At 41.0% G+C, this 20,104-nt stretch overlaps 2 protein-coding genes across 2 annotated transcripts; one reads left to right on the top strand and one right to left on the bottom strand.

Moving 5' to 3' along the window:
• Nucleotides 1–318: 318 nt before the first annotated feature.
• LOC132767572 (uncharacterized) lies at nt 319–19,311 on the top strand. Its single transcript, XM_067464844.1, has 6 exons — nt 319–456; nt 1,268–1,579; nt 10,238–10,447; nt 18,335–18,377; nt 18,664–18,740; nt 18,829–19,311. Exons 1-6 carry the CDS (start codon nt 348–350, stop codon nt 19,269–19,271), a joined length of 1,194 nt encoding a protein of 397 aa, XP_067320945.1. The 5' UTR covers nt 319–347; the 3' UTR covers nt 19,272–19,311.
• On the bottom strand, nt 4,282–7,659 carry LOC132767570 (trypsin-like). The gene is made up of 5 exons (XM_060762678.2): nt 7,601–7,659; nt 6,206–6,371; nt 5,616–5,869; nt 5,143–5,279; nt 4,282–4,514 (listed from the first exon to the last, which is right to left on the bottom strand). Exons 1-5 carry the CDS (start codon nt 7,638–7,640, stop codon nt 4,365–4,367), a joined length of 747 nt encoding a protein of 248 aa, XP_060618661.1. The 5' UTR covers nt 7,641–7,659; the 3' UTR covers nt 4,282–4,364.
• Nucleotides 19,312–20,104: the final 793 nt, after the last annotated feature.

The following is a 20,104-nucleotide window of genomic DNA, read 5'->3' on the forward strand; positions in this document are numbered from 1 at the left end:
CCTTGGAGGTGTCTACGGACAACGGCGGCTCTTTGGCTTAGAAATGAAGATGAGCACCAACCCCTTAATGACAGGGGAAAATCTTTATCTTACCTTTTACATATCTGGCAATATATACAGTTCAATGCAGATAATCTGGGATGAGATTTTGGGATATAGGGATATAGGGCTGTCTAGATCCAGCCTGAATGAGACTTCGTTGCATATCATTATGGTATTGCTTCTAAACACATCCTCTTCCTGAAGGCTGTGACTTTGCCCCACATATATATGATGCTTGCCCTCCACACAACTTCCTGTTCTGACATTAGTATTTTGTTATATGAGCTCTTTCTCATGTGTTAAAAATGCTCCTGTTTCTGTTTCTGCAGTTGGCCCAGGCAGGCAAATGGCTGATGAAATGCCCCATTCCTCCAATAGTCTTTCATTTGCTGGCTGTTTTATTGTTCTCACCAGGTAAGTCATTTGCCACAATAGTTAATTCTGTCGTCTTTTCAAACTTGGGATGCATTTTAAGCCCCAAATTGAAATATGGTGGGTCATCTTGAATTTGTTGTTGCATTTCATTTAATCATAGTTAAAGAAATTTAAGGCTGTGCAATTCAAGTATCACTTGCATTAGCTAAAGCTGGTTCTGGGGGAAAATCAACAAAAGGCTGAAAGGTAAAACTGTGGTAGTAATGATAACGTAACTCATATTTATTTGGTACAGGACTCCATTGTGGGTCACAAAGACTTCTGCAAGCTTGCAGATGCTTGGTTTCCAAAACATAGAACTTGGCTTCAAAATAAATGCTGGAACTATGAAAGAACAAAATAATATATTTTCTTAATTTTGGACACTTTCCTGTATTTCTTTTTATTCCAACCTTATAAATTGGTTGCAGTATTGTGTTAGAAATAGAACATTTAATAGTATAGTCCTATATAAAATAATGAAAATGTGAGTTCAATGTAACTAGTCCCCTGTTTATAAAAATGCAGTCTTTAGGGATATACTTTCCAATGTTAGATGAATCATCACCATTTAAAAATGAATAATGTTTTTCAAGTTATAACAACTCCCTTAGCTTCCTTCTACACTGCCATATAAAATCCAGATTACCTGCTTTGAACTGGATTATATGGCAGTGTACACTCATATAATCCAGTTCAAAGAAGATAATGTGGATTATCTACTTTGATAGTCTGATTATATGGCAGTATAGAAGTGGCCTGGGTTTCCAAATCTTCCGATTCAGTGTTATACTTTTGTATTTCCTTACAGGTTCTGCACTTGAACAATCCCTAGACACGGTAATCGAGAAAGGGAAATCTGTGACTCTGAACTGTTCCCAAAAGCAATCCCAATATACTTACATGTTCTGGTATAAGCAAGAAAGAGGAAAAGATATGCAGCTTCAATTGGTGATTTTTTCAATTGAAGGTTCTGGAGGAAAAGATGATGTAGATAAGGAATTTAAAAACCGCTTCAAGACCACTGGAGTGAAGGATTATGAATTGCCTTTGTCATTGGAGAATGCTCAGTTGGAAGATACTGGCACCTACTTCTGTGCCAAGAGAGAATACACAGTGAGATAACCAATGAGGAAGTTGAGCATAAACCTCTTCACGTGGGAACACAAGAAGATAAAGTAAAATATCTGTTATCCAGCTCTGTGGTTGTTATTGTTTTTACAACTGAATTGTTGCCCAAGATATTTTTGGTACCTAAAGATCCAAATCAGTGTCTCTTGCCAGGAAGGAACATGGGGCACAGCTATTATGTCTCTGAGTGTGGTAAAAGTTTATAAGCAGAGGCTGGATAACTACCAGCCATGAGTGCATTGATTGTACCTTCCTGCACAGCAGACTAGAGCTGGATTGGATAACTCTTGGGGTCTCTTCCAACTTTAGGATGCTATGATTCTCTGGGCCCTTCTACACATACCTAAAAAACTGGAAGTAACCGGACTAAAAGGGGGTGATGGCCAAATGATGTTTAGCAAAAGTGCAGGGGAAATTGGGTTAACATCTGAAAAAAATACTTTTAAAAGGTGCGCTTAAAACCCAATTCTGCCAAAAAAAAATGTGCACCTTTGCATGACTGTGTATCTCTGAAGTCATGCAAAACATATGATTTCCTTCCCTTCCCCCTGTGTGGACTGCTCCAGTGCACGTGCACATTTTAAAAGCCCCAAACAGCTGATTGGGCTATCAAAAATGGAGTCACAGACACACAGATGGTTAATGGGAAACAGAGTTGAAAAGCAATTACAACTATCTGAAACGATTCCTTTATTGAGATCTTTATAACATTAAACAGAGTTTGGTACATCTGTGGTCTTGTCATGCAGTAGTATCCAGAAATTGTCCTTAACCTATTCAGTACACCCGGTTTGAGAAGTGTATGGTGAAAAGATGTGATATCGCCATTTTTCAGTGACAATAATAATCTTCATAAGTTGGTTGTCATACTGCTGCACTTCAGCTATTGAGTGTTGGAATCCTTGTGATACAATTATTCCCACACCACTTGTGGTCCCACAATCCAGATGATGTTTAGGCTTCATCTGTGACTGGCATTTTCAAAGTATTTGTATGTATGTATGTTTGTTTGTTTGTTTATTTCAAGCATTTTTATTTCAAGCACTTATATCCTGTCCTTCTCACCTCCGAAGACGGACTCTGGGCGGCTTACAACAGGCAACCATTAGATGCCAACACAATACAATTAAAAATCATAATTACAATTGACATAGTTAAAACAGTTATAAACATTCAATTTAAAAACAGTTCACCAGTTAAAAATCATAATCCAGATCCATACAATTGCGGTCCACTAAAAAAAACATTCTTTTCCCAGTTGATCCATCTACTGCTCAAATGCTTGATCTCACAGCCAGGATTTGAGTTTTTTGGGAAAGGTCAGGAGGGAGGGGGCAAATCTAATGTCATTGGGGAGGCAGTTCCACAGCTGGGGGCCACCATGGAGAAGGCCCTGTCTCTCGTTCCCACCAGTCGTGACTGCAAAGGGGGTGGGACCGAGAGCAGGGCCTCCCTGGATGATCTTAATATCCTGGCTGATTTTTAGAGGAAGCTATGTTCAGACAGGTAAACTGGGCCGGGTCCATTTAGGGCTTTATAAGCTGAAGATGCTCTGAAGATGCCAGCCACAGATGCAGGCAAAACATCAGGAGAAAATACTGCAATAACACGACCATACAGCCCAGAAACCACACAACACTCCAGTTAGTTTGACCATGAAAACCTTTGACAATACATGTCTTCTTTGCTTATCAACAGCAGGAATGTAGAATTCGAGGCCTTCTAAATGGTTGCCATAGTGTTCCTCCCAAGATTCCTTGGCATTGGCTAGGATTGGTGGGAGATATTATGTTGGAGCTTAAATCCAAACATTGCAACATTTCCATTGACCCTGATTATTTTGTCAAGATTCCTAGCATCACCAGCAGAAGAGTTAACAGGGCTTCATAGGGCATGTACATTAAGAGGGCATGTGGATATCACTAGATTGTTCTTTTCTTGCTTTTGTCACACAAAAAGACTTGCAACTGAATCAGCCTCCAAAAAACACCCAGTGTGTCTTGGGAATGAGTAGTGAGAACCAGCATGATTTAATGGTTCAAGCATTGGATTATGACTTTGGAAACCTGGATTCAAATCTCCATCTGACCATAGAAGACTTGGGCAGGTCACATTCTTTCAGCCTCTGGGGCAATAAAACCAACCAAGAAAACCCTATGGCACATTTGCCTGAGGGTTGCAATTGTTGGAAATGATTCAAAGGTACAGAACACCAACAAGATAGAGATACTACTTGTTGTATGCCATGTATTATGCTTTTTTTTTTTACACACTCAAGATATTAATGAGCATGAATGCACAAAGTCAGTGGCTGAACTTTGAACTCCTGTTGACAGTTTACTGAATTCCTGCTCTAATGCAGCATGAACAATCACCTCCTCTGCTGGTGGAGGGGCTAGTTACTCTAATGTTGTATAGAACAAATGTTTAAGCTGCACTCATGTAGGCAAATTATATATGAATTTATGGAAAAATAGAGGATGAAGCATCGGTTTTACAATGCCTTATGTTCTGCAGTTGGTGTTAATGGTGACTGGTGACATAGGAGATATATCAGCTGACACTCTTAAGCAACAAAGTGTTAGCCATTGATCACAAGAATAAATAAAATGAGTAGAAATGTGACCTTGTTCAGGGACAAAGACCGCCCCCACCAGCAAAGGAGAGAAAGCATAAATAATCACCAGAGACCACTTTGCATGAATCATACTTTAATTTTCATGACTCTACTTTACATGCATCATAGTTCTGAATCCAAACTAACAGAGAAGCTGTAATCAGTTGGAACGTACAGTGTTTTGAATCCATGAGACATAGTTGCAGACCCTGGTATAGACTCCAGGATAGCCCCTCTGAGCGCACCCAATGCCCCAGGAGACAACACCCTGGAGCTGCCCATTGCAGACTACAGGACCACCAGAGTCACCCTATAAAGAAATGTGAAGGAAGCACATTATGTAAGTGATAGTGTCAGAAAGAGAAGATTATTTGCATTCAAAAACGGATCTCCTCTACCACCCAAAATTAGATAGGACTAGTGGTGGCTGCATGTAATCAATGGACTGCATCCTGATGTATACCATGGATCTTTTCTCTAGTCACACTAAAATATATACAGTACAATACTCTATAGTGAAGAAGTTAGGTTTTTTTCTGCAAAGAATGAACACAGAAAACTGTAATTGCTATATAAAGCATCAAAGAACACTCTTGTAATGCTATCTACTACTCTTTAGATGTCATGAGCTATCAAATCAACCAACTTCTCAAGACCATATGAGTAAGAGATCTATAAAAGATCTACTTTTAACAGACCTGCTCAGGTCCTCCAAACTCAGGGCCACTTCTGACTATTTTTAATGAGCTCGTTACCAATAACAATTGTAATGAAACCTACATCTCACGTACTTTGCAATGTGTCACAGATGGAAACTGAGACGTGTGGTCCAACAATATAGGACGAGATAATAAAACTTATGAATGAGGAGGAACACACAAGTCAAGAGAGGCTGGCAAACACTGTTCATGTTTGGGGAAATGGGGAGGAAGATTTACCTGGCAAGCATCTTTGCCACCTTCCAAAAATCCGATACATATCATATTGTTTGTTATTTGCCCTGGATAAGCATTTCTGCATTGCGTTGAAGACAATACAGGAGCCTTCAGGCACTGCAGTGTGTCAGGATAGTAAGCTACAACAAAAGAGACAAAAGAGATGCATTCATTCTGAAAATTGGAAGCTTATTGCTTTCATTTGAGTTAATGGCATAACTATACATTTCCAGATATACAAATGTTCTAACAGAAGTGGGGAGGAGAAATATTTGGAGGAGTTATTTTGAGATCACATGTGATAAGCACAAATGTACCTTTGCATATTTATTTATCTTTCTATTCCTTATTTTGAATGCATAATAGCACCTTAAGATCATGACTATCAGTTTATAATGCTAACATTTCCTTAGCAACATTGCTATTGTACCTGCTGGCAAGTATCGCATGTTGACAAAAACACAAGGAGGACTTACTGCCACTGCTGAGGGTGTTACCCCAACCAGAAATGAGACACTGTGCCCCAGTTGAGACACAGCTGCTGGGTAGAGAGACAGATGTGACTCGGCTGTTGAGTGTGGCTGGTGTGGACAGCTTGATCAGCATGATGTCGTTGTCCAAGAGTCGTGAGTTGTAGTTGGGATGACGGATGATTTTTGCTGAATTTATGTACTGCTCAGAGCCATCATTTAAGGACAAACTGTGTTCCCCAAGTCTCACTTGGATTCGTCTGGGTTGAGAGATGGAACAAGAACGCCATGAAACAGCCTCACTATTAGCTAAACACTTTTGGCACACATCATCCCAAAGCCATAGAGAGCACTAATACTGCTGCTCTTGGGAGCATCCTGTTGCTCAAAGTGGCTTGGGCACTTTTCTACTGAAAATTAGCTTACAATATACTTTTGGAAACGAAACTTATATCGTCAAACAATTAAAACATCTTCTTTAGCATAGGATGGAAACTGCAGAAGGTGGTTTCAATTGCAAGTTTCATGCCCAAGTTCGCTATCATTTAAAAACAATAGTGCTGTCACAGGCAGAATGACAAAAACATATTGCTTACGATTGGTAGCAGTGAGCAGCTGACACAACCCACTGGTTGTTGATGAGGGCACCCCCACAGAAGTGGTATCCAGAATTTAGTGAGACTTGATAAGGGACTGAATTTTTCTGGCAGGTGTATCCTCCCACAATCTTATCATCATCGGCATCATCGATGGGGAAGGCAACTAGGGGCAAACCACAAAGAATTCCATCATTGGGGTTCCTGGGAGGCATATGCTGAGCTGGTAGCTGATTTCTGAATACATGCCACCACACAGTTTAAGTTTAATGCACTGTGAAGAATAGCATAATTACACTATGAGCATAGATACCTGGTAGTAATTTTTATGATTTTATTTTAAAATATAACATGCCACCTGGAATCAAATTCATCTCAGCGGGGTTTACTGCATTCCCTGGAGCATATTGTCCCTTAAATAAGGCTGCATGAGAGCTCAGAAAAGTCATTTTAAGGCACACAATTCTAAGGGTCTCCCAACCAGCATGACTGCTAGCCATGCTTACTGGGGATATTGGGCTTGATTACAGAGGACTTTATCACACCAACCCACTATCCCACAACAGGAGCATTGCTGGAGATCATAGATAGTTACAACCAAGGTGAATACCTTTGACACCACATCTGTCTTCAGAAATGCAATTATACCGGCTTGCCAGTCTGCGGCCCTGTGACCAGATTTTCACACAACATCATATTGCCACCTTCCTGCACTACTCCCTACCCAGCACACCTGCACATCAAGTTGGCATAGAAGTGGAAGGAGAGTTCATCACAATAAGGACCCTTCCACACAGCTGAATAAAATCCCATGTTATCTGCTTTGAACTAGAATATATGGCAGTATGGACTCAAATAACCCAGTTCAAAGCAGATATTGTGGGATTTTCTGCCTTGATATTCTGGGTTATATGGCTGTGTGGAAGGACCCTAAGATAAGTAATAGGAATGTAGTGGGATAGGGAGTGATTGGCAGTTTTTACCTGTCAATTAAAAGGGACAGAAGAATTGTTGGGATTGGGGAGGCAAAATGGCACTGCGTAATAGGGACCGTATCAAATGTAATGGTCCAGCTCAATGCTAATTTGTGGGAAACTGTCCTGGAACCCCATAACTACTTAAATTGATTATCAAGAGGATTTTCAGTAGTTATTGATGAAAAACAAAGAAGAAAACCTGTCCTGCCTAGTTTCAAGAATTCAGCTATACCAAAGACTTCAGCTGAGCATTGTTGCAAACAGCTCAGGTTCCTCAGTCTATATAGCACACTTGCATATATGGAGGCCATCGGAAAGGCTTTCCTCTCAGTCATAAGACAAGCATGGGTTCCATAGTTGGAGTTGCCACAACACCTTGTTGTCCATAGAGGAACTATAAGAAGATATACAGACTTACGAGCCACTCCCAGGAAGGCTACGAGCAAAATGGACTTCATGGTTTTGTCTGCCTAAGTGGAAAACCAGAATGAATTGTCTATATTTATCCCCTGGGAGAGACCTTTATCTCCATCCCAAGGATTGTACACAAGAGAAAAACACACAATGGAAAACCTGAAAATCATTACTTGGGCCTGTATCAACAACAGGTGGAAAAGAAACACACCACATCATGCACTAATCACAAAATACACAAATTAATCTTTTGTTATGATTCCGGCTATTTTTAATTCCCTTCTTTCTCTATTTTTGCAAATTATAATGGTGTGAACTTGAAAAATGTGATCTAAATTTTAACTGGATCTTATCTTTCAGTTACAAATATTGGGGCCTTTCTTCCTTAAACATGACGGAATCTTACCTTAGGTTCCTTTTAATTCCTTGCTAAGAGCTTCTTTGCATCAAAGACCTTTCTGGCTGAATCTACATTCTCAGTCTTCATCGCCCTTTACAATTGAAGCCAAGTAAATATAAATGAACGAATCCTCTGTTTGGGACAGAACTCTGTTCTCTCTCTGTTATACCCCCTCCCCTTCTAGTAGGCAGCATGAAGAAGTCTGCTTATTGTAGTGTTTCTCAACCTGGAGGTTGGGACACCTGGGGGGATCATGAGGGGGTGTCAGAGGGGTTGCCAACGCCCATCAAGAAACACAGTATTTTCTATTCTGTGTGGGAAGTTTGGCCCAATTCTGTCGTTCAGATTGGGTGGGGTTCAGAATTGGGTGGGGTTCGGAATGCTCTTTGATAAATCCCAGCAACTACCACTCCCAAATGTCAAGTTCTATTTCCCCCAAACTCCACCAGTGTTCACATTTGGGCATATTGAGTATTCGTACAAGTTTGATCCAGATTCATCATTGTTTGAAACCACAGTGCTCTCTGGATGTGGGTGAACTACAATTCCAAAACTCAAGGTCAATGCCCACCAAACCCTTCCAGTAGTTTCTCTTGGTCATGGGAGTTCTATGTGCCAAGTTTGGTTCAATTCCATCGCTGGTGGTGGAGTTCAGAATGCTCTTTGATCGTAGGTTAACTATAAATACCAGCAACTGTAACTCTCAAATGACAAAATCAACCACCCCTCAACTCAACCGGTATTCAAATTTTCGCGTATCGGGAATTTGTGCCAAATCTGGTCCAGTGAATGAAAACATATCAGATATTTACATTGTGATTCATAACAGTAGCAAAATTACAGTTATGAAGTAGCAACAAAAATAATATTATGGTTGGGGTCACCACAACATGAGGAACTGTATTAAGTGGTCGTGGTATTAGGAAGGTTGAGAAGCAGTGGCCTATGGAAAAGGTTTGTGGAGCAAAATAAATCAGTTTGTTCCTGTGGCTCTCCCAAATATTGAAATTAAGAAGAACAGTGTTTTGCCCAAGATTCTGCATAGAGCTGCCAATGAATTTTACTTGTAATGAAAAGTGAAATGCAGTAGGAATGTGATTTATGCTTTGGGTTGTTATGAGTGTTTCCAGGCTGTATGGCCATGTGCCAGAGGCATTTTCTCCTGATGTTTCGCCTGCATCTATGGCAGGCATCCACAGAGGTTGAGACTTCACAACCTCTGAGGATGCTTGCCATAGATGCAGGCAAGACGTCAGGAAAGAATCCTTCTGGCACATGGCCATACAGCCCGGAAAACACACAACAACCCAGTGATTCCGGCCAAGAAAACCTTCAACAATACAATGTATACTTTATTTATTAAAAACACTCTTGAGTGGTGTGCCCACTTCTCTTCATTTTTGTAAATCCACTGAACAACTAAGGGCCCTTCCACACAGTTGAATAAAATCCCACATTATCTGCTTTGAACCGGAATGTATGGCAGTGTGGACTCAGGTAACCCAATTTAAAGCAGGTATTGTGGAATAATCTGCCTTGATATTCTGGATTATATGGCTGTGTGGAAGAGTCCTATGAGAGCTTGGTTATGATGAGAGTTTATGATAGTTTAAGCAAGAGCACATAATAACTATGACAATATTCTAAAATAATGATGCAATATCGACAGAGATGAGTTCCTTCTTCTCTGCAGTCCCTCAACAGCTCTGCCTCATCAATTTGAACATCTCAGAGTCTGCTCCTCCCACCAATGAGGTGTTCAAGTTAGACGCCTTCTTTGTGAGTGGCTTTCCTTCAAGATGTGGGTGCGTTGTGTATCTTCTTCATTTCTCTTGCCACAGAAGCCATGTGGTGGGAGTTGGTGAGCATCTTGGCATGTCTGCAACTGTTGGCAGGTAAGAATCTCATTTACAGGTGGGATGCCTTTACTACATATATTTTATGGGATTGGGAATGCTAAGGGATGAGTGGGTGGGTAGAACTTCTGCGGAAAATGTAATAGAGGGCTGAATTGGAAAATGTAGGGTAAAGTGATGAGATTTTAAGCTCTTCTCGTCCAACCAGTTTACAACATATTGCGGACCTCACTCTGATCAAGGAAATTCAAACGTTAGGTATAAAATCCATATGTTGTTGAACAGAGGGAGGGAGTGATAATCTCACTGGCATATCTGATGTTTAACAGTAATCTGAGTAGGCTTCCTTCCCAAGGATCTTTATTCATGTCTTATTTCTTTACAGATGTTTGCCGTGCAGTGACTGTGACACAAAAAGAACAGTACAAAATCATCCAGGTGGGAATCAAGACAAGTATCGACTGCAATCACGATGAGAGCACCTACTTGACTATCCTTTGGTATCGACAGGACAGCAACAGTGCAGACAGGACACTGCAGCTAGTTGGCTACTCTGTCCATGGGAATACCCCAGAGATGACTATGACCACCTACAGTATAGAGAGGCCGAATGTGACACATGCATCCCTATCTGTCCCTGCAAAACAGGCTGCAGAATCAGCAGTGTATTTCTGTGCAGCTAGTAAAGGCACAGCGAGCACTTCTTGCCTCACAGCTGCACATGAATGTTGGAGTAACCCTGCCTCCACCCCATCCGAGCCACAACTGCTTAAAACCCAACCATTTCCTGGATAATATTTCCAAAGAGGGTGAGAAATACAGCAGCTGTAGCTGCTCCTGTCTTATCAATATTCCCCCATCAGATTTGGATTAAATAAACCATGAAGCTCAATCTTTCTGCTTAACATCCAAAACAAAGTTCAATTTTGGCTACATTCAGGTGAAGTCCAAGCCACCAAGGCTACAGTTAACATGTCCCACAAACGTGGCTTCCAAGATCCAGGCAGCTTGACCTGCAAATTAAACAAAATATTCTCAATTTTGGCTACCTTTGCTCTGTGCTTGGTTTCAGTGACAATGAAGAAAACCCACACAGAAGATCTAGGAGAAAAGAGTTAACTCTCTTTAGATCTGAAGCTTTGGACTACAGCTCCCATGTCGCATCAACAGAAAAAAGGGTTGGGTGGCCATGACAGGGTGGGCAGCTGTAGTCAGAAAAAATGCCTATAAGGAAAGAGTTAATAACCATTGCCACACTACACAAATAATACACATATACTAATTAAAGCCTTAGAATTGTAAATACGGTATTACTTCAATGAAATCTCTTCTATCAGTCAGCTGCGGGTTTGGAATTCTTTCCCCAAATCTCCAAATCAAGAGGATATTCTGAAACATTAATTTTTGGAATGTAACTCCCAGAATCCCCCAGTCATTTGATCACAGATCTTAATTGCACCCCCATGCAGAACTGTGTCTTGTTCAGACATGCAAGCAGGTGCATTGCACTTCTTATTGTATAAAGCCTAATATTATCAAATTGGAAGTTGCTAACTGGTCATGAATCGTATTTTTCATAAATTGCATCATAGGAAGGCTCAGAAAGGGGAACCCATGTCAGTCTTCACTTGCAAGCTCTATCTCTTCCTCTTCCAGCTCTGCTCTTATCTTCTATCCTTGGCTGTTATCTCTGATCAATGATCAGAAATAACAGAGGAACAAAACAACACAGGCATGAATTATTTTGTTAGTTCCAACTACATTGAGCTATTGAACCAATGGAATTGCTCTATCTACTGACTCAACATTCAACTATTGATTTGTAGGAGCTGAGCGCTGCAGGACAAGTTATTTAAGGGACCACGTTTCTCTTTATGGACCCCTTAAAGTTCCACAATCATCTGAAGAGGTCTTTCTCTCGGTCCCACCAGCTTTTTGGGCTCATTTGTAGGAACAAGGGTCAGGGTCTTCTTAGGTCCTATCCACAGTGCCATATAATCCAGATTATCAAAGCAAATATTCCACATTATCTCTTTTGAACTGGATTATATTCATCTACACTGCCATATAATCGAGTTCAAAGCAGATAATAAGAATTTTATATGGCAGTATAGAAGGGGTCTTAGTGGTAGCTCTCCGACTTCGAAACTCTATCACCAGAGAGACCCGAATAGCCCCAACCATATGTAGATCTGAATGGATTATCTTGACAATATTGGTGAGAATTGTATTTGATCCTATCTATCAAAGAATCTTTGCCAATTATTATTTGTTACATCCTGGACAGAAGTAGGACGCCGCAGGGTACTGTCCTAGGCTTGGTGTTGTTTAACATCATCACCAATGATTTGGATGATGGAGTAGAGGGCATGCTTTTCAAATTTACAGGTGATTCCATATGGCAGCTGATTCTCCAGAGGTCAGGATCAGGATTCAAAATCACCTCAGTAGATTGGACATCTGGGCCAAAATAAGAAAGCAGGTTTAACAGAAAAATAGAAGGTTCTGCATTACATAGGAGAAATTAAATATACTCATGCTCTCTGTATAATTGAGACCCTTATTAAACTGAAAATTAGACTTGGTTCTTAAAAACACAACTGTAATATAACCAAGATGACACCTTTTGGTTCAAGGATTGTCTCTCTGTGAATATAATCATCATAGCTGATCCTTCATGGCCCAGTATGTTTGTCTTCCAGAAGCAGAGTCTTGGTGATGGGGCCTTAAGTGACTGAAGAGATCTATTCTGTATTGGCATTATCTTTTACAAAGAGGACATTGATTTTCATAGAGAAGGGGGTCCCGATAAGTGTTTGCTTGTCACGCCTTCCTCTTGGCATGTGTCTCCCCTTTGCCCTCTAGTCATGCCTCTTCAAAATCTATAGCACTGTTGGTAACAGCTGACCTCCAATTAGATGCTTGAAGGTCAAGGTTTCCTAGTTCTCAGTGTTTATGCCACATATTTAAAGCCCATATTTAAATCTCTTTTGCTGTCTACTGACAATCCATTTTTTGTTCTTGAGTTGCAAGTAAAGCAACTGCCTTGGGAGAAGGTGATCAGGCATTTGAACAATGTGGCTGGTCCAGTGAAGCTGATGGTGAAGGATCATCTCGTCAGTGCTGGTGGCATAACTTCCATAACCGCAGTTCCAAGAGTTTCTCTTTCAAATTCTTCAACAACAGACCAGGGAACACACAAACACACACACACACACCATTCATAAAGTGCAGGTTATTATGATATACTAGCCGTTCCCTGCCACACGTTGTTGTGGCCCAGTCTGTGTATATATGTTTTGTGTGTGTATATATTTGTGTACATGTGTGTTTGCATGTGTGTATGTGTGTGTGTGTATATATATATGTGTGTACGTGCATGTATGTATATGTATATATGGTTTTGCGCATGCATTGTAATTGTAATTTTTTTGTTTTTGTCTTTTAAAGTCTCTTCCACTGTGTTTTTCAGTGTTTTTATGAGTGATGGTAAATCATTGGACTGATAGGTGTATTGTGTCCAAATTTGGTGTCAATTCGTCCAGTGGTTTTTGAGTTATGTTAATCCCACAAATGAACATTTCATTTTTATTTATATAGATTTAAATATATTCTTCACAGTCAAGGATGACCTTTATGTCCACCAGGGAGAGCCCCTGAGCCATTATATTTTTGAGTTGAGAGCAAGCTTTCTATAAGCATGTAACAGTTGCTCACAAAATGAAAGAAAACAAAGGTAGTTGAGAAGCAAACTGTTAGAGATGAAAGCACAGCGGTTTGCAGCTGTTTTTCTCATGGTTGCAGGTATTTAGTCAAAACAGGAAATCTTCACAGTATTGCTATATTTTCTTTAGAATTTAAATCTCTTCCATTTACCTAAAACGGGTCCAGAAAACGAAGGAAGAGAGAGTGAATAAAGGGACAGAGGTGAAAAGGCAAAGCTTCCAGAATAGATGTTTCTTTCACTGGAGCATCCAATAGGGCCTTCAAAACTCCCAGTGCAATAGGAGAGTAGGATACTGTCACAGCATTTGGCATTTTCATAGTAGTTTCTTCTTTCAATGCTTAGGTTACCATTAGCAGTTTGTAAAGTTGTCAACCTTTCTATCAGTCCAAAACTCTACCTAGTCCAACATCTTGTTGATGAATGACCTCAAAAAAGCTAATCGAGTCATTTCTGAACATTGGGTTGGGCAATCCAATATACATTTGACTGTTTTCTCATCCCTACTTCTGCTTTTAATAGTAGGCTGATGGGAATTGTGGGAATTAGAGTCCAAAACACCTGGAGAGCCAAAGTTGGCCCATGCCTGATCTAGAGGAACAAAGGCACAGGGGACACCAAAGAAGCTGGGAAAGAAGGGGAAGAAACAATGCTTTCAATTTAAAACCAAAATGTTTGTATAATACAGTAATTTTGTATTACCTTGTGTTACGTGTGTCCTTATTGGTATGTGATGTTTACATACATGTGAGGCATTGAATTTTGCCATTGATTATGTTGTGAAGTGCTTTGAGTCCCTCCAGGAGTGAGAAGACATTACCGCATGCTTGCTGCTGTCCTGAGCTTGTCCTGTGATATGGGATAGTGGCAACTTACCGTCATGGTGACGGGCAACTTTATATAGCTGTTGGCATCATTTGATTTCTTCTGGGTGGGTGACATAACTCTGCCTCCCTGCTGTGCTGTTTCCAGAGGCGGCCCTAGGTAATTTTCAACGGTAAGTAAACAATATTTTGCCCCCCCCCCCAATCAATCATTGATATATATTTTCTGTTCGTCGTGGGAGTTCTGTGTGCCATATTTGGTTCAGTTCCATCATTGGTGGAGTTCAGAATGCTCTTTGATTGTAGGTGAACTCTACATACCAGTAACTACAACCCGCATATGTCAAGGTCTATTTTCCCCCAAGAGCGCCTCAAGAGTGCCCCTGGGCAAAATCAACTATACTGCAAATGCTTACTTTACGTAATGGGTTGCCGAGGCTTCCCCCGGACTGCTAGGGCTGTTGTGAGCCGAGGGGGCACTCCTCTGGCAAAAAAAAGTGTACTGCGACCGCTTACTTTGCGTAATGGACGAGCCGTCCCTGGCTGTTTCCCCTGGTTTTTTTTTTTACAGGCAATAGGAAGTGCCTGATTATTTTTTTCTTAAAGGAGTGTGGTGAGCATGGCAGATGCCAGTACAGAAGCACCCAGACTCACTGTACAAAATAGGACAGTAATTGTTTCGGTCCCTTTTTTTCTGTGGGACTGTGGCATGATCAGGGGCTGTTGTTCCTGATGGATTCATCATGGGAAGATGGCAGATTGGCAATGGGGATTGCATGATGTGCAATAGGGACTGTTACACATATTTATTTCTTTGTTGCTTGGTTGCTTGCTTAGATTATAGATGTGCCTCAAACATGATTTTTTTACAATACACAACCTGTATTTATTTTATCCCACCTTCCTCTTTTAGAGGAAACTAAAGGTAGCTCTACAGGTGGCTCAACTTCTTTTGCTTATCACTGCTGCGTACAGTGGAAGGTCATTTTCAGTCAACAGACTAACATGTAATAACATTCGTTTCTTGAAGGCCAGGCCAAAAATAAATTGTTTACATAATAATGTTTATTCATGGAAATAACATAGATTGAAATCCTGTTGGTCATACAGGCACACTGGTAAAACATTGGCTAAACAATGCTACTCTTTGGTGAGTATGTAGTTGTCTTACAAAGATCAAAGAATCTTTGTCAATTACTATCTGGACAGAAGTGGGATGCCACAGGGTACTGTCCTGGGCTTGGTGTGTTTAATGTCTTTACCAATGACTTGGATTATGAAGTAGAGGGCATGCTTTTCAAATGTACAGGTGATTCTATGTGGCAGCTGGTTCTCTGGAGGTCAGGATCAGGATTCAAATTCACCTCAGTAGATTGGACAGCTGGGCCAAAATAAGAAAGCAGGCTTAACAGAAAAATAGAAGGTTCTACATTACGTAGGAGAAATGAAATATATAAATATAGGATGAGAGAAACCTGGCTTAATAGCAGTACCTTTGTAATGGATATGTGGATATAAGTAAAGGGTGAGAAGACAAATGTCACCATCTTCAAAAAGGGAAAGAAGAGGTTGCATGATACTTGGCTTGACAGCAGTGAACGAAAACAAGGAGTCTTAATAGACCACAAGATGAACAAGGTTCAACAGTGGAATATGACAATTTTTAAAAAGCTATTGTGAATGTGGGCTGCATAAATAGGATTATAGTGTCTATTAAGGGAAGCAATAGGACAATGGTAATCTGTTTTGGTCAGATCTCATCTGGAATACTGTGCCCAATTCTGGGCACAACAATTCAAGGTTATTGACAACCTGGATGAGTTCAGAGAAGGGCGGCCAAAATGGTAAGATGTCTGAGGAATGGCTTAGGGAGCTGGGTATGATTAGCCTGACAAATAGAACATCAAGAGGTGACATGACAGCAATGTTTAAATATCTGAAAGTATGTCATATGGGATGAAGCAAGTTTGTTTTCTATTGCTTTAGAAAAGTGGTTCCCAACCTTTTTTTGACCAGGGTCCACTTTGACCAGGGACCACTTGAATAGATACTACTTGACCAGGGACCACTTTGACGAGGGACCACTCTCCAACATTAGTATCAAAAGGGTTACGAATCAGTTTTTTTTATCAACTTTAGATTTGGTTGGGGTGCTGATTCAGAAAATTGCATTGGAGAGACCACATCAGCTCCAGTTTGTGATACAGAACATATGCCATGGTCAGTGACAGGGAAGTAGTGGCAGGTGGTGCAAAAGGAGCAGAAATAAAATAAAATAAAGAGGAAGGAGGCTCACGGACCAGATTTTTGTTAGTCTGTGACTCACAGGTTAAGAACCACTGCTTTAGAGACTAGGACATGGAACAATGTATTCAAACTATAGGAAAAAAAATCCCATCTAACATTAGTAAAAACTTCCTGGCATGAAGAGCTGTTAGAAATACGTTACCTCAGAGTGTGGTGAAGTCTTCTTTTCTGGAGGTCTTACACAGAGGTTGGGTGGCCATCTGTTAAGAGTATATTGTGTGGGAGTTGGGGTATCTTACAACTCTATGATTCTATGACAAGATACAAAGTATCTAGAAACTAAACCATATGGCAAACTGAAGCAGGGTATGTTTGTCTTTGAGATGATTGAGACGGGATATTATAATCACATTAAATATCTGAAATAATGCAATATAAAGAAAGGAGAAAGTTTTTTCCTCCTTTTCCAGACGGTAGAACAGAAACGAATGGATCTGAATGACCAGAAAACAGATTCCACTAAATATTTAAGATATTCTTCCATTGTTGAGTCCTTTAACAATGGAATAGAGATTGTCACACACAGTAGATTCTCCTTATATGTAGGCCTTTAAACAGAGATGATATGCCCTGCTCTTGGGATTGGTTTAACTTGGTATTCCTTCATGACAGGGGGCTAGATTAGATGCGATCTTGGTGTCTCTTCCAACCTCCACAACCTGACTGTTTTAGGATGTTGAATAAAGAGTTATCCACCAGTTCCTTGTACAACAACACTCAAACAAGCCCACCAGCAGTTGTCAAGTATGAGGGTGACCATTGTGGCTATTTACTGAATAGTGAGGCAAAACAAAGTGGCAATTCGTATTTGGTTGCAGCCAAGGAGGAAAAGAATGGTGGCTAACCTGGATCTCCCTGAGTTGGCAAAGCTAGATGCAGGATCTTAGCCACTAAAATCTGAACCAGAAATGTAGAAAAATATAATATAATATATAATAAAATATTTCCCTACTCCTTTTGGCTCAGTAGACTCACTGGTCAGTAGATGGCACATATATAGAATTGGGATGGAAGACTAATCAGAGAAGAACAAGTATGCCTTGCCTCAGCTTCCAGTTACTGTATATTCTGGTGTATAAGACTACTTTTTAACCCAAGAAAATCTTCTCAAAAGTCAGGGGTTGTTTTATACACGGGCGTCGTCTTATACGCAGGAGTCATCTTATATGCGAGAGTAGTCTTATACATGGGAGTCGTCTTATACGCTGGAGTTGCCTTATGCATGGGAGTCGTCTTATATGCGGGTGTAGTCTTATGCACCGGGAGTCGTCTTATAGAGCAGGTGCTGAAACTTCCAAACCAGATTGGAGAATCTGTGGTTGCTGCATATTGTGGGGGGAGCTCAAAAATGGCAGTGGTCGCTTCCCTGCCATATGCAGTGACTGTATGAAAGCATTAAGGGCGACATTCATCAGGATTCGTGGACTTAATGCAGTTCCGATAGTGAGGTTAAGGGGCGCTTCACTGGGAAGGTGTAAGTAAAGGGCAGAGCAAGCTGCAGGCATCCGTTGCACCTGGGGTATGGAAAAAAGAGATAGAGTGGCTCTGGGCCCAGAAAATCATACCTCTTTTACCTGTCTGGCCCGCCCTTTTATCCTATTACCATACCTCCTCCTCTGCCTGTCAGATCTCACTCCTGAAAACTACAGTGAAGTAGTGCAGGTGCGCAGGTGCGAGATATGAGAGGCAGAAAAGGGGGTACAGTAATAGGAAAATTATCATATTTATACGGCGAGTATATCCCAAACTCTATATTTTAACTGGAAAAGTTGGAGGTCATCTTAAACGCCCAGTCGTCTTATATGCCGGAATATATGGTACATTATTAAAGATTTCAGTGAATTATTACAGTAAAATATTGTAAACAGTAATGACCCCCCCCCCCCCCATACCTTTCTGATGTCATCCTTGGAGACAATGTGACAGGATCAGAGCAGGAGGTGGGGCGTAATGTAGATCTGAAAAGCCAGCCAGACAGCTCAAGGTAAAGATGTGGATTGTATGGTGTCTGGCTGCTGGCATTTTGGAAATAGGTATATCCTTGATTAAATCCCCTTATGCACAGCTCATCTGAGACCCTGCTGTACAAATCCGTTTCCCTCTCTGTTCTTTCCTTTCCAGGAAGCTCAAATGCCGCGATCAAACAACCATGGAGCCTGGTGCTACCTGAAGGCGACTCAGCCACCCTGACATGCAGTCAAAGCTATGGGCATAACAGCATGTACTGGTACCGGCAGGATGGAGGGAAGGGACTGCAGCTCCTCTATAGCTTCTATAGCAAACAACTGCAAGCACAGGGCACCGTTCCAGACCGGTTCACAGCTGATCAACCCCAGAATGAGCGCTGCAACCTGAACATTGCCTCCGCACAGCCAGGAGATTCAGCTGTGTATTTCTGTGCAAGCAGCTTAGACACAGCACTTCAAAGTAACCCTTTCTTCCTACAAAAACATTTTACTGATGCGTCTGGTGCTTGTGGAAGAACTGTTACATGTGCCCTATCTCATATTTCACCCTTAAACTTACCAATGTGTGAAACTGGTGCAGTACTGGAAGAAGAATAGGTGACAAGTGAGGAAAAGTTCACAATTCCTTCTTTTTTTGTTGTTGATGTGGTTATTCATTCCCTGCACTTGAGCTATCTCTCTCTTTAGAAATACAAGAGGTGAGTATAGGTTGAGTTTGAGGGAGGGTGCTGGTGCCTGAGTTTCGCTTGTTCCTTCTTGTTCCTCCTGCCTGCTGTACATCTAAATAAATAAAAGTGTCATGTTCATTTGTGGGATTAACCTAACTCAAAAACCACTGGACGAATCGCTGCCAATTTGGCCACAAGACACCTACTATCCCAAGGAGTGACCATCTCTCAAAAATTGATTTTGTCATTTGGGAGTTCTAGTTGCTGGGATTTATAGTTTACTTACAATCAAAGAGCATTCTGAACACCACCAATGATGGAATTGAACCAAACTGGCACACAGGCTTCCCATGACCAACAGAAAACACTAGAAGGGTTTGGTGGGCATTGACCTTGAGTTTGGGAGTTTCCCCACACAGCATCCCCATACTTAAGGCCTACCAGTTCACCTACATCCAGAGAGCACTGTGGACTGAAACAATGATGGATCTGCACCAAACGTGGCACGAATATTCCATATGCCCAATTATGAACACAGATGGAGTTGGGGGGAAATAGACCTTGACATTTGGGAGTTGTAGTTACTGGGATTTGTAATTCACCTACAATCAAAGAGCATGCTGAACCCCATCAACGACAGAATTGGGGCAAACTTCCCACACAGAACCCCCATACTTAATGTCATCCAGTCCAGCTCCCTTCACCAGGGCAAGAAAACGTAATCAAGAGCCACCCAGCCATAGATATAGATATATATGTTTC

The sequence above is a fragment of the Anolis sagrei genome, chromosome 2, assembly GCF_037176765.1.
Source record: "Anolis sagrei isolate rAnoSag1 chromosome 2, rAnoSag1.mat, whole genome shotgun sequence".
In the NCBI taxonomy this organism is placed as follows: domain Eukaryota; kingdom Metazoa; phylum Chordata; class Lepidosauria; order Squamata; family Dactyloidae; genus Anolis; species Anolis sagrei.

Coding starts and splice junctions, on each gene's coding strand:
- LOC132767572 (XM_067464844.1), top strand. CDS start 348: ATGCTCCTGTTTCTGTTTCTGCAGTTGGCCCAGGCAGGCAAATGGCTG. Junction 1,580..10,237: donor GAGAGAATACACAGTGAGAT/AACCAATGAGGA, acceptor ATTTCTTTACAG/ATGTTTGCCGTGCAGTGACT. Junction 18,741..18,828: donor TGCTGGCATTTTGGAAATAG/GTATATCCTTGA, acceptor TTTCCTTTCCAG/GAAGCTCAAATGCCGCGATC.
- LOC132767570 (XM_060762678.2), bottom strand. CDS start 7,640: ATGAAGTCCATTTTGCTCGTAGCCTTCCTGGGAGTGGCTC. Junction 6,372..7,600: donor AGCCTTCCTGGGAGTGGCTC/GTAAGTCTGTAT, acceptor GTTTGCCCCTAG/TTGCCTTCCCCATCGATGAT. Junction 4,515..5,142: donor GTGGCAAAGATGCTTGCCAG/GTAAATCTTCCT, acceptor ATTTCTTTATAG/GGTGACTCTGGTGGTCCTGT.